We start from the raw sequence: 12,647 nt of genomic DNA, 5'->3' as shown, positions 1-12,647 counted from the left end.
CAGATTCACATTTGCATGAAACAGGGGTAATGCTTCAACAATATCTGCTTTTTGACTACATCGGAGGAACTTCTTAGAATAATTTATAGCCAAAGTTTTTAATTTTGCACCATAAACATAAACACAGCAAAGTCAATCTCAACAGAACATGAGGGCTATTTGTCTATAAAATATACCACTTTTTCAGAGTGTTGCATTTGCACACCTGGTTTTGCTTCAGGAGCCAGATTTTACATTAGAGATGTGACGACTTAGAATTGAAACTGTTTATCATACAAATATAAATACTAATGTCTATATAATCAAACATTAATCAACAGGATATACTAATATTATGAATTCCTGACGGGAATAGTTCAACACACACACACGCGCGCACACACACGCACGCACGCACACACACACACACACAACATTCTGACTGGCACAAACCATATTTATCCCTGGCAAATTTAATGTATTGAATTTGTCAGTTGTTTTATGCTTGTGCTTGCTTTACTGCAAATATACTGATTATAATGTTGTGTGTGTGTGTTTTTTTATGGACATATGGCCTTAAATTTGTCCAAATTTGCCTACTTCCTACTATATAGGAGGAAAAGGGTATATGAGAAGAGTACATGTGACCCTGTTTTTAACCAAACCATACATCAATGGAAAGCTTATTTATTCAGCTTTCAGATGATGTATAAATTGAAAAATTGACCCTTATGACTGGTTTTGTGGTCCAGGGTAACATATGTCCGAAATCATAGTAATCATACCTGAAATAGCTAATCAAGATCTTCAGGACTACTACAACGTGACAGGTGAGTTTGATCTGGGTTGGAGCTAAACTTTGGAAAAGAGTTGAGAAACCCAGCCCTAAATTCTCAGCTGAAGGTTTTAAAAGTGCAATCAAATTGGAACATGGTGTGTTTGAAAAAGTCACAACAACAATGTAAATGTCATCTTCATTTAAATGATAATTTGCTGAATCAAGGATGCATGAAACTGGAGTGTGGGAATGTTATTGCTGTCTAATGATATCACTTGTTTCACTCATTTCACTGTGTCTACATAATAGCTGAAATCTAATTATAATATTTTTTGAATAATATTTGAATTACACCTCTTTTGTTTTCAGCATCATTTCCACATTGCTGATGATAAAGGTATTTTTTTTTTCTCTCTACACACATTTGTTTATACAAATGCGTGTGGTTTCGCTTTGAACTAATCAAATAATGGGCTGCCAAATAGCTTGTCGTTGAATATTTTATTTGCAAATGAAGTATTAATAACTCAGAGTCCGTAAAAATATACAATTTTTTACTTGTAGAGGGACATATTTACAAGAATGGAATTTCTTCAAAATGAACAAACTGGTTTACAAAACTCAAAATGTGTGCAACAGCAAAGAGAAATGAAGAGCATGAGCATTTTCCCTTCTGTCTCACCAGACGAGGACTCTCGGGCAAATACAGGCCCGAGTTCCCACATTCACAAACAAAAGAAAAACAACAAAAAAATCTCTCAAGATAACAGAGGAAAGCACAGTAAATGTTAAAACAAAGCAATGTGAATGGAAAAAAAGAGACAGAGAGGATGTTGGTCATATTTACACTTACATATTCAGCTGAATACAGGTATGAACACAGAAGCAAAGCATTCCCAATATCTGACCTTTAGGCCATAACATGCAATCTCTTTGCTTTTCCAATGGAAAAGAATTCCCTTTTACACCCCTCGAAGTAACACATACTGCTACAGTTTCTAAGAGGAGTCGAAGGAGCCTTTTTAGACATAGGACATTATTTTATAATGGGTAACAATGATCGGTTAGAGGCTACAGACAGTCAAGTACGTCTTTTAAATAGAGTGTTATCTCAAAAATACATCGCAGATGGACCTTAACTCATTCTCTGGATTGAGCTCCCATTCAAAACTGAATGTCCTCATGCAACGTGAGCACCACTTCAGATGCTTTGGCGGCTCTATGGAAGAGTGTACATACACTGATGGTTTCTAAACACCATGCCAGCTCTTTAACAGTGTTGAAATAAAACCCACTAAAGATTCATTGTCTGAGGATATAGACTGGTTCTTCTTGCTGGGGAGGGCTAAGAAAGGAATACAAATCACCTCAAGTGCCTGAATGTAAGAACGGAACTGCTGGAAGGCAAGCTTTCAATCAGCTTTCCTTGAAATAAAGTGGGCCGATCTTGACTAGTTTGGTGCTGTAATGTCCTAAAACAGAAAAAGGACCAAAATAAACATAGAACAACGGCTCTGTTCCAAAACCTACAGAGCTGCCTATGTAGGCAGCATTTTAAAGCATATAAGGCTGTTCCAAAAGGTTCTGATATACCTTCCGATGGCAGCATCACCTTCATTCGTATAATGCAGTTGCATGATGAATTGCAATAAGCTCAGATAAATCTAATTAAAATGGACTATTTTAGTCAATATTGTAATGTATTTTTATTCTGAAACTCTGTACATATGGAGCAATTGTACTTTCAGCTTAGTAAACTGTATTGAAATCTGAATCCTCAACCTTTAATTTCAGAGTTTGGCATTAGCATGGTCCTAATTTAACAGCATGTTATAGGTTAGGATAAGTCAGCCTTGGAGGCTCTTCACCTATGTAGGCAGTAGACAGCAAGGCAGCATTTTGTAAATTGCAATCACCTGATGCATTTCAATCAGAAAAAAAAAAACTTCCATCCAAGTTGGTGGACAATGAGTGATTTATGATCCATGATTCTGTGGGTGCCCAAACTCGGTCCTGGAGGGCCGGTGTCCTGCAGAGTTTAGCTCCAACTTGCCTCAACACACCTGCCTTCAAGTTTCTAGTATGCCTATTAAGAGCTTGATTAGCTGGTTCAGGTGTGTTTAATTGAGGTTGGAGCTAAACTCTTCAGGACACCGGCCCTCCAGGACCGAGTTTGGGCATGCCTGTGCTAAGGAATCTTCACCAATCAGAGAATCACAACAAGCAAACCGCGCCAAATAAACTCCTTAGCTCCAGTCCAATTGTCTATTTACGTATATACAGTATCACTCGCAGTGGTTTCATGGGATTGTAGTTCTTTCCCTCAATAAAGTTGTACATTTGTCTTATTTTCAAATATTTTATGTTCAAATATATTTTTGCTTCAAATCAAAGTTTTTCATGTTGTGATTCACCTCGTAACGGTGGTTCATGGCTTATAATGCTTGAATTAAGACTTTTTAAAAATCAATCTATGGGAAAAATACTTCAGGAACCAAGGCCACTGAAAATGGACTGGCACTATTGCACTCTATTAGGATGCTAACCTTTGAGCCAGCTACCTATATAGGCAGTAGACAGCAAGGCAGCTCAATAGGTTTTGGAACAGAGCCAATATTTCAACACTTGGACAAGAAGAGTAACTGCCTACAAAAACAGCCATATTGTGAAGGCCCAACTGGATGGGTTTCGTCTCACTCTCTGTTTAGGGGGTAAAGGTATTGGGGTTTGGACCCTGTGTTCTCCTTACAATTCCCATCATTCACTCCCCACTCTGCATGACAGCCCATCCATCACACTTACTGACAACAGTTCAGCCAGCAACACCGCCTACACCGCCTCGTGGAGAATGCGGCTCTGGAGAGCGCGTCTCGAGTGCGTCTCTATTTATGAGGTCGTGTTAGGCTGTGTACACTTGGGAAGTAGTGTGTGTGTACACTTGGGAAGAAGTATATCGGTGTGTATCCAACACAATTGCTGGGGAAGGTAACAAGAAGGTGGCGAATTGGCATAGGCAGCACTCGGCTACATTACAGACTGCAACCCAATAAGAATGACGAACAAGGTTGGCACGTACACTTGAAAGTGGCCCAAACAGAGTGTTGTATGCTTGCTTCCTCACGTCTTATGGCTTTCCTCTCTTAAATATTAAGGTCCATCAATGGCAGATATACAAGTAGCCATTAAGTAGGACATTATTTTACTTATTAAAGGGAGCTTAGCGGGTCAGGGGCTACAATGACCAATTATTACTCTCTGAAAATGCATAATACCTCATCTACATATTTATTATGGCCTATAACCCCAATCTTCAACTGATGACTTAAAGGATATTGTGTGCGTATATTTATCTGTATGTACAATATAAAACAGGATCATGACTACAGAGTGTACATTATTCGTGGGGCTGCGTTTGGTCCGCCTCTAGAACACTCTGGAAACATTTTGGGGGTTTGGTTCTTTATTGTATTTATTGAATTAAGTAGTAAAACTTGTTTTTTTTTTTTTTTTTTTTTTTTTTGTCTGGTACATTGCAAAGAACCAAGGACAAAAGCAATCTCGGGGGATGAATTCATTGTGAAGGCACACAAAACAGGCAACTTGTCCATTTCAAATTTCACAAATGCACCAAGCAAGATCTTCCCAGGGGCTTCGAGACACCGCTAATGGAGAGGGTTTTGACAGTGCTTGGCGGAGGCTTGGCACAAAGAGCTAGTCATCTTGAGACAGCTTGTTGTTAGAGGGTCCTAGGAGAGTCCTGGGAAGGTACCATGGTGCATACACGAACTAGAAGGAGAGTACCGCAAATGTGCACACACGCACTAGTTTCACACACGCTCTGTACATAAGTCCCTGTTATGGCATTCCCTTTCATTTACTTGTCCACAGAACTGTGAGATTACAGTCCAAAATTACTTGTGCCTCATATGCTATTATGCAGTACCGCTGGGTATTCTAGAAAAGAAGGAAAAAATAAATAAAAACCAAAACTATCTTCGACTTATACACATTCATAGTATTCGTGACAGGTTTTGGTTTCAGTATCATTGGAAATACAGCTGTAACAAATATACCGCGGTCGGTATGTAATACAAACTTAAGTCCATGAAACGCTGAGGATGACATCCGAAACCAGACCGCAGACTTTCTGTCAAGGATGTACAGTACACTCCATATATATACACAGATTTAACTGCAAAAATGCATAGCAGTGTGTAGAGAGCAGTTGACACACAGGGGGAATTCACTAAGGATCAATTGCACTCGCCAATGGCATTGTCGATTTCCAGACGTCGTGTTTTTAACACCCAGTTCACGAATTGTGCAAATCACTGGCTGTGACACTGGCTGCGTTCTGAGTGCTAGATTGTGAAGGATACAGCAGATTACTGCAATCTGGTGTACTTTACTGAGAATGTACATACAGCAATGCAAGGCACCTGAAACGGTGATTAAAGTGCGCTTGACTGCATGACACATTGGGATATCATTTGATAGTCAACGTCAGACATTCTACTAAGTAACTTTGCAACTACATGACAACTAATTCTCATTAGAGTATTAGTAGACTGTTAGGTTAGGATTAGGGTTAATAGAATAAATTGACAAACTTGAAAACTTATAATCAATTGAATGTCTGTTGGGAACCATCACAATAAAGTTTGAGCAGATATTAAGTAGACAGTCTAATACTCTAATGCCTGCTAGTTGATATGTAGTTGCAAAGTTACTTATAGCTATTGGAAGTGGACTACCAAAATAAAGGTTTACCAGATACAATGCTCTTCTTCCATCATTTAATCATCATTTGATTAATTATCCCTGCTTTCCATCTGCATCTGTGGGCAGTAATAACAAAACATTAGGAGCAGTGATTTTTGATGAAAAGATAAAATATCAGCCTAATTTACATAGAAAAAGTGGGTTTGCGCAAAAACCAATGACAACGGCATCATTTAAACGGGTGTTTTTTTGTGAAATATAGCATGCTAAGGTAGCGAAACCGTCCAGTGAATTCGCCCCACAGTGTGTTACATGATGACTGAACTATTAAAGTCTCTCTGTGTCGCTACATCAATGACACAGCGTCATCCACGTGCTTAAATGTCCATCGGGGACCATTTCTTCCGATCACTTCACTTCTTTTCAATGGTTTGTTAAGGTATTAATAAGATTGCCTTTGATTTTGATGTCCAAGCCACAGTCGATGTTGCATTGCATTCTGGGAAAATTGAATGGGAATGAGATGGACAGTTCATGTTCCCAGAGCTGCCCCCACGTCTTCGACAGAAACAACAGGTTCTTGGATAATATCCTTCATTTCTCTTCAGAATCGGCTGGTCCTTCCTCTCGCCATCATGCTTCATAAACCCAGCCAGCCCTTGGACCTTTAGTCTCTCTGATGCATTAAATAAATAAACTGCACTTGGGGAAATCTTTCCACCCCATCGCCCACAAAGCCTTCAAGAGCTCAAAAAGAGAAAGCAAAACAAAAAATGTGAAAAAGGGTCAGACTGTGCCAAGAGATCAAAAGAAGGGGAGAGAGAACCAAAGAATGAGAATAAAAATTATTTTTCTTCAGTTCCTCCCTTGTTTTCTTTTTTTAATACTTCAGAAGGGGGCAAGCGCTGTGTATTTTCCCTTGTAAATATGCATTCATCTTTTTAGATTTTATATGATTGATTTTATTTTTTAATTATGCTTTTATTTTTTGTGTGTATTTTATTTTTCCAATCGTAGTTGCAACTTTTGGAAGAGTCACTGTTGGGTGTCTTGTAAGGAGACCCGCACCAGGCTGCGCTTCCTTTACTCTCTACACTGTCTGAAAGGCCTTGCTTTGAGCAGGGACCATGACGCCCGCCGGGATGGCCATGCCCACTGGAGGATTGGGGGGTCTGAATTTTGGGGTGGCCGGGGTTTCTGGGGTTTTAGGCACGACCTGCGTGTAGGCCGGGGGAGACTGGGGGAACCCGTGGGGCTGTCCGTTCTCCTTGAGGGTGGCGACAGCGGGTGGCCGTGGACGTTGGCTTCGGGTTGTGCTGTTGTGCACCATGGACTGTGTGGAGGAAGCACCGGAGCGGGAGCTGCCAGAGCGAGATGAGGAGAGGGAGTTGGGCTTCACCAGCTTGGCTTTAGGAGCTTCTGCATCCTCTCTGAAAAAGTAACAGAAATATTGACATTGGTTACAGATGTCAAAAATATCCGTACATTGATACTAAGGCAATCAATCAATCAATCAATCAATCAATCAATCAATCAATCAATCAATCAATCAATCAATCAATCAATCAATCAATCAATCAATCAATCCCTGATTCTCCGGAGATCTGACAGAAGACCGTCGAGCCGCTGCTGAATATGAGCTCAGTGAAGACAATCAACACTAACCAAACGTAGAGTCACTAAAAATCAGTCTGAAAATCATTTCATCTTGCAGGAATTTGGTGAGAAATGTTCTTATTGAGCAGTGAGATTTTTTTAGGGGTATTCAATTGTGGAAAATAATTTTCTTATGGCAAGGATGTTGAACATTTCTGTAGATTTTATTCAATCAATCAATCAATCAATCAATCAAACAATTAATCAATCAATCAATCAATCAATCAGTCAATCAATCAATCAATCAATCGTAGTCTAGAATTGTAGTCTGGACCACCATTGCCATCATTTTACATACATTTATAAATAATTAAATACAATAAAAATATATATTATAATATAAATTAATAAATATAAACGTAAATAAAAAAACAGTTTTTGTTTACATAATATATGTGTGTGTACTGTGTATATTTATTATGTATGTATAAATACACACACACACACATACACATGCATGTTACGTTTATATATTAAATATATTTATATATGATATAAATTATATGAATATAAATATATAAATGTAAATACGTAAATATTTTCAAAATATATGCTGTATGTGTGTCTATTTATATATACATAATAAATATACACAACACACACACATATATTATGTAAACAAAAACTTTTATTTTGGATGTGATTAATCGCGACTAATCGTTTGACAGCACTAAAATAAATAGTCTAGAATTGTAGAACGAACGAACTAAATTAATTAATTAATTCTTTATTTCTTTATATAGTATCAGTAGTTTTATTTTATATTTAAATATTTTAGAATTTTGATTTCATTTCTTTGAATGTTTACTTAAATACAGAAAAACTTTAAGCACTGTTTGCTCTGTTTGTATCTTTATTATACCTTTTTATAATAAAGGAAACAACTAGAAATAGCATATTAGTTTTCTTTATAACGAAAATAATTAAATTTGAATTGTATTGGTATCAACTAGACAAATTTGGTATCCTGCAAGTTAGACATCAAAGATTAAGGTTGCAGGGAGCTTTCTTATAACAAGGTTACTCCAGTATTACAAAAATAAATGACCTAAACATGCTAAACTGGGATAATACTCCACAACTGAACATAGCGAGAGATCCTACTGTGGCATGACACCCAACGTGCGCAGGAACGCTCCCCGTATGTTTGTCTGTGCATAATTCAGAGATACTGTCCAGCCGTGGTTTGTGGCTGCATTATTGATGTGAACACAAACAGTACAGTTCTATCACTATAGACCTAAAAAACAGTTGTCTGATGTATTATGAAGAGTGTCCTGAAGAAAATATGAGGAGTGTACCGTCCTGAACTCAAAAACACAGTCACATGCTCTGCTGCAGGAATATTAAGAGTTAAAGTGGATCTATAAAAACACAATCAATACTGAGATCTCACCTGATCTCATTAGGCGTCTCCTCCTCCTCATATTTCTTCTTCTCCTTCTTGCGGAAGACCAGCCAGATGATGAGAATGAGGAGCAGAACGCCGAATGAAACACCAACCACGGCTCCAGCCACCACACCTATGCCCCGCACATCTGCACACAGCAGCACATCTGTCACGCCTCATTACATCACATCGCATCTTCATATGATGACAAGTAAAATACAAAATTAAATCATTATAGTTATTTACAGTAGGGTGCAAAAGCCTGATAACACAAGTGAAAATGCTAATATTTTGTATTCTTTCAAAGTTTGTTTCTGAATTAAATTAAGATAATTGTAACTTTTATCTCACAATTCTATTTTTAAGAGATTGCAGATGTTAGAAATAAAGCCAGAATGTCAGGATATAAACTTGTCAGAACTGTGAGTTAAAAAGTCATTCATTCATTCATTTATTTTTATTATTATAATTTTTTTTAGTGGCAGAAACAAGCTTCAATACTATTCGGTACAAAAACAATTATTACAAATCAGGGGGAAAAAAGGGAAAAATTAATGATTTTTTCCCCTTTTTTTTTACATATACAAATATGTATTTAAGAATTTACACATATATAAATGTGCAACATTAATTATAGCCTGGTAAAGGTGTGTTCTTAGGTGTAGTTGTGCAAACTGGAGAGACATTTGGCTCCTTAATTGTGATAAAATTATTTTGTTTATTGTGGCTTACTCCTTAAAAAAAATCTATATTGCTATGAAGATGTACATCAATGGTAAAATGGTTTGTTACAACATTAAATGAGCTTCTATAAGCAATCATTTTATTATAAAAAAAAATCTAATTTCAGCTATGACTGAATGTCTACAAGCCATGTTTAATTTTATTCAAATGCAATTGTTTGTTTTACATCAATGCACATGGATATGAATCAAATATAACATCTGTTATTAGCACTTAAAGGTGCATCAAATTATTTTTAATCTCATTAGAAACTTTAAAATCATTTCCTCTCATATGAGATGAAAAGTCATATACCAGTCATATTATAAGACTAATAACATCATGTTTTTGGTAATACCTTTCCCAGTTGTTATTAAAAATTTGCTAACAATAACAAAGCTTAATAAATAGTGTAACACATTAATTGCTTATTGTTTGTAAATGTTAGTTAATGCAATTCATGGGACTTTATTACAAAGTGTTACTTTTTTCACATAGAGCAGGTTGCCTCATTGGTTATTTTGATTGATTAATAAATAATCATACCTGACTGCTAATAGCTCATTTCTACAGTACCTGAAAACTTCAGCTTCTAAATTCATGCCGCTGGGTGTCAGTATAAGTTCACTGTCATATCGGCTAGCACTACATAAATAAAATTTACTGAGTGCATCTTTAAGAGCCATTTATTTTTGTTTGAGAAAGAGCTTTTGATTTGTTCACTGTTTAAACGTTATATTAGCAGGGGAGCCCATATGGTACAGTAGTTACATTTTATTAGTTTTCTCATGAGATATCTTGCGAGTGAAACTGAATTAGGCAGACCCAAATTAAACTTTGCCTGCCACAACTGCGAAATGCCTCTTTCACATACATTCTTTTCATTTCCTGTGTTGAGAAAGACTAGCGCAAGGCCTAAGTGCAGGACAGTTGTCAAGTGTGTATATAACTCTCTCAATCTTTTCCTCTGGTGAGTATTAAATTCTTCTGCCTCTTCCAAAACCATTACACACAAACACTGAAGGATGGCTGTTTGAGCAAGACTGATGACAAATAGCCACACTCTGGCTTTCTTTAGTTCCCAGTGCTCAATGAAAGTGTGTTTGTGTGTGTGTGTGTGGAGAGAGAGAGAGAGAGAGAGCAAGAGAGAGAGAGAGAGAGAGAGAGAGAGAGAGAGAGAGAGAGAGAGAGAGAGAGAGCGAGAGGAAAGGAGGCAAAGTGAACATGGAAAAAGTTTTTAAATGGAAGCTTGTTTCTGCCATGGGATGAACAAAAATAAAAAGGTAATTGCAATTATTAATCTCACAATTCTGACTTTTTTCTCGCAATTCTGAGTTTATATCTCACAGAGAAATATTAAAACAGCAGAAAGAAAAAAAGTCTGAATTGTGAGATGAACAGCTTCAATTACCTATTTTATTTTATGGCAGAAAAAAAGAACTGTGAGAATTATAAATTCTGAGGGAAAAAAAATCATTCAGGGTTATTAGTTAACTACTAAAACCATAATACAAACTTCTGTTACTTGAAATAAGTAATTTTCATTTAGTATAATCAGAGCCGATTCTCCCTATACGCAAAATACGCAAGCTGCCCCCGAAACACCAGGGGGCCCCCTTGCTCTCAAAGATGATTTAACTTTAGTTTCGTTTTTGAATTTGGCCAGCGGTTATGAAAAAAATGATAATTTCTTTTAATGCGGTGCGCTGTCACCCTTTCTACATAAAAATCAGTCAAATCATGTAATGTGAATGTCGTACAGTCTTGCTTGAGACTAAAAAAACGAGTTGAAAGCGTACAGAGCCGTGGAAGAGACACTGGGCCCTATCATACACCCGGCGCAATGCGGCGCCAGGCACGACGCAAGTGTTTTTTGCTAGTTTCAGCCAGATGCAGTTATCATTTTCAAGTCCTGCGCTACATTGTTTAAATAGCAAATGCATTTGCACCCATTTGTGCACCCATGGGCGTGCTGGTCTAAAAAACGAGGTGTGTTCAGGCGCATTGCTGGCGCGTTGCTATTTCAAGGCAACTGAAATAGACTGCGCCATTGACCAACAAAAAGCTGGTCTAAAGTCAATGGCGCAGTAGTTTTTTTGGTATTTAAAGAGCGTGTTAGTATAGTCGGGTCCACAGCGCATGTACACTCTGCTTATTACACACACAGGGACGCACAGCAGCACACAAACATGCCAAATATTAAAAATTAAAGGATTGTCAAAGATTATTATTGTGTAGGCTACATAAATATAAACATGCCTACATGCCTACATGCCATAATGGATAGTCATTGATTTTTTCAGAAGTAGGCTACCTATTTGCTCGCGCACGAGCAGATCCGTTTCCTCTCTGGAGACACGTCTTTGCGCTTGCAAATTCCGCCATGTAAATAGAGAATCCGCCATGGCACGAGCGCAGCTGGCTCTTAAAGGGAATGGGAGATGAGACTCTGATTGATTTATTGCACGTTATGCCCAAAACACGCCTATTACTCATTAAGAGAATAGGGACAACCCTTTTAGACCATGCGCCGAGCGAGCCGACCGTTTTTCCTGTCGTTAAACTAGCAAAAGTGGATTTGGACACTCCCTAAGTGCACCTGCGCCGTGCGCTTTAGTCCATGCGCTTAGATCGATAAAATAGGGCCCTTGAGGTTTCAAAGCAGTTTTCAATCAGTGAACACCATGCATTTGTGCCAAACGATTTTTCATAATCTTTTGATGAATTATGACAGTGTTTACTCTATTGTGTGTGTGTGTGTGTGTGTGTGTTTTTGTAATATGATGAAGATGGTTGTAAGAGTGCTTATTTTTTCTCCCTCATCTGTTTGAATGAGCAGCTGGAAGTAGTAAAGCAAGGTCATTTCAAAATGAGTCCCGATGTATTTCAGGCTTGATTGTAGGCCTAACTAAAGTATCGTATTTTGATTTTTTTTTTCTGAATATTGGTATTTTGGTTGCACAATGCACTGTATTTGGCATTTAATTCAACAACCTCCTCTGGCTTGTGGTCGCTTCTACTGTTAGTGTTATCTGTATGCACCAAGGGTCTGAGAGTAACGCAATTTCAATTCTCTGTGTGTATGTACTGTACATGTGGAAGAATTGACAATAAAGCAGACTTGACTTGACTTGACTTGACTTGATTTAATTTTAGTTTTTTAATTTGGCCAGTGGTTATGAAAACATGAATGATCATTTCTTTTAATGCGGTGCGCTGTCATCCTTTCTACATAAAAATCAGTCAAATCATGTAATGTGAATGTCGTACAGTCTTGCTTGAGACTAAAAAAACGAGTTGAAAGCGTACAGAGCCGTGGAAGAGACACTGGGCCCTATCATACACCCGGCGCAATGCGGCGCCAGGCACGACGCAAGTGTTTTTTGCTAGTTTCAGCCA

General features: G+C 37.7%; 1 protein-coding gene and 1 long non-coding RNA gene across 2 annotated transcripts in view; both read right to left on the bottom strand.

Annotated features, from left to right (window-relative positions):
- Positions 1-1,243: 1,243 nt before the first annotated feature.
- On the bottom strand, positions 1,244-2,667 carry LOC107692494 (uncharacterized). Its single transcript, XR_001634651.1, has 2 exons — positions 2,351-2,667; positions 1,244-2,229 (listed from the first exon to the last, which is right to left on the bottom strand). It is a non-coding gene; the product is annotated as an uncharacterized LOC107692494 (long non-coding RNA).
- A 1,586-nt stretch (positions 2,668-4,253) lies between these two features.
- Positions 4,254-12,647, bottom strand: part of LOC107692491 (CXADR-like membrane protein) — a 97,951-nt gene continuing 89,557 nt past the window's right edge. The window contains exons 6-7 of the mRNA XM_016491573.1: positions 8,532-8,673; positions 4,254-6,909 (exon numbers count right to left, since the gene is read on the bottom strand). Coding sequence (XP_016347059.1) covers positions 6,570-6,909; positions 8,532-8,673 — 482 coding nt within the window. The 3' untranslated portion in view covers positions 4,254-6,569. The remainder of the gene's footprint in view (positions 6,910-8,531; positions 8,674-12,647) is intronic.

The sequence above is a fragment of the Sinocyclocheilus anshuiensis genome, unplaced genomic scaffold (assembly GCF_001515605.1).
Source record: "Sinocyclocheilus anshuiensis isolate Anshui unplaced genomic scaffold, SAMN03320099.WGS_v1.1 scaffold1082, whole genome shotgun sequence".
Lineage (NCBI taxonomy): Eukaryota > Metazoa > Chordata > Actinopteri > Cypriniformes > Cyprinidae > Sinocyclocheilus > Sinocyclocheilus anshuiensis.
Note: the sequence above shows the minus strand (reverse complement) of the source record. Positions and strands in the feature narration are given on the sequence as shown.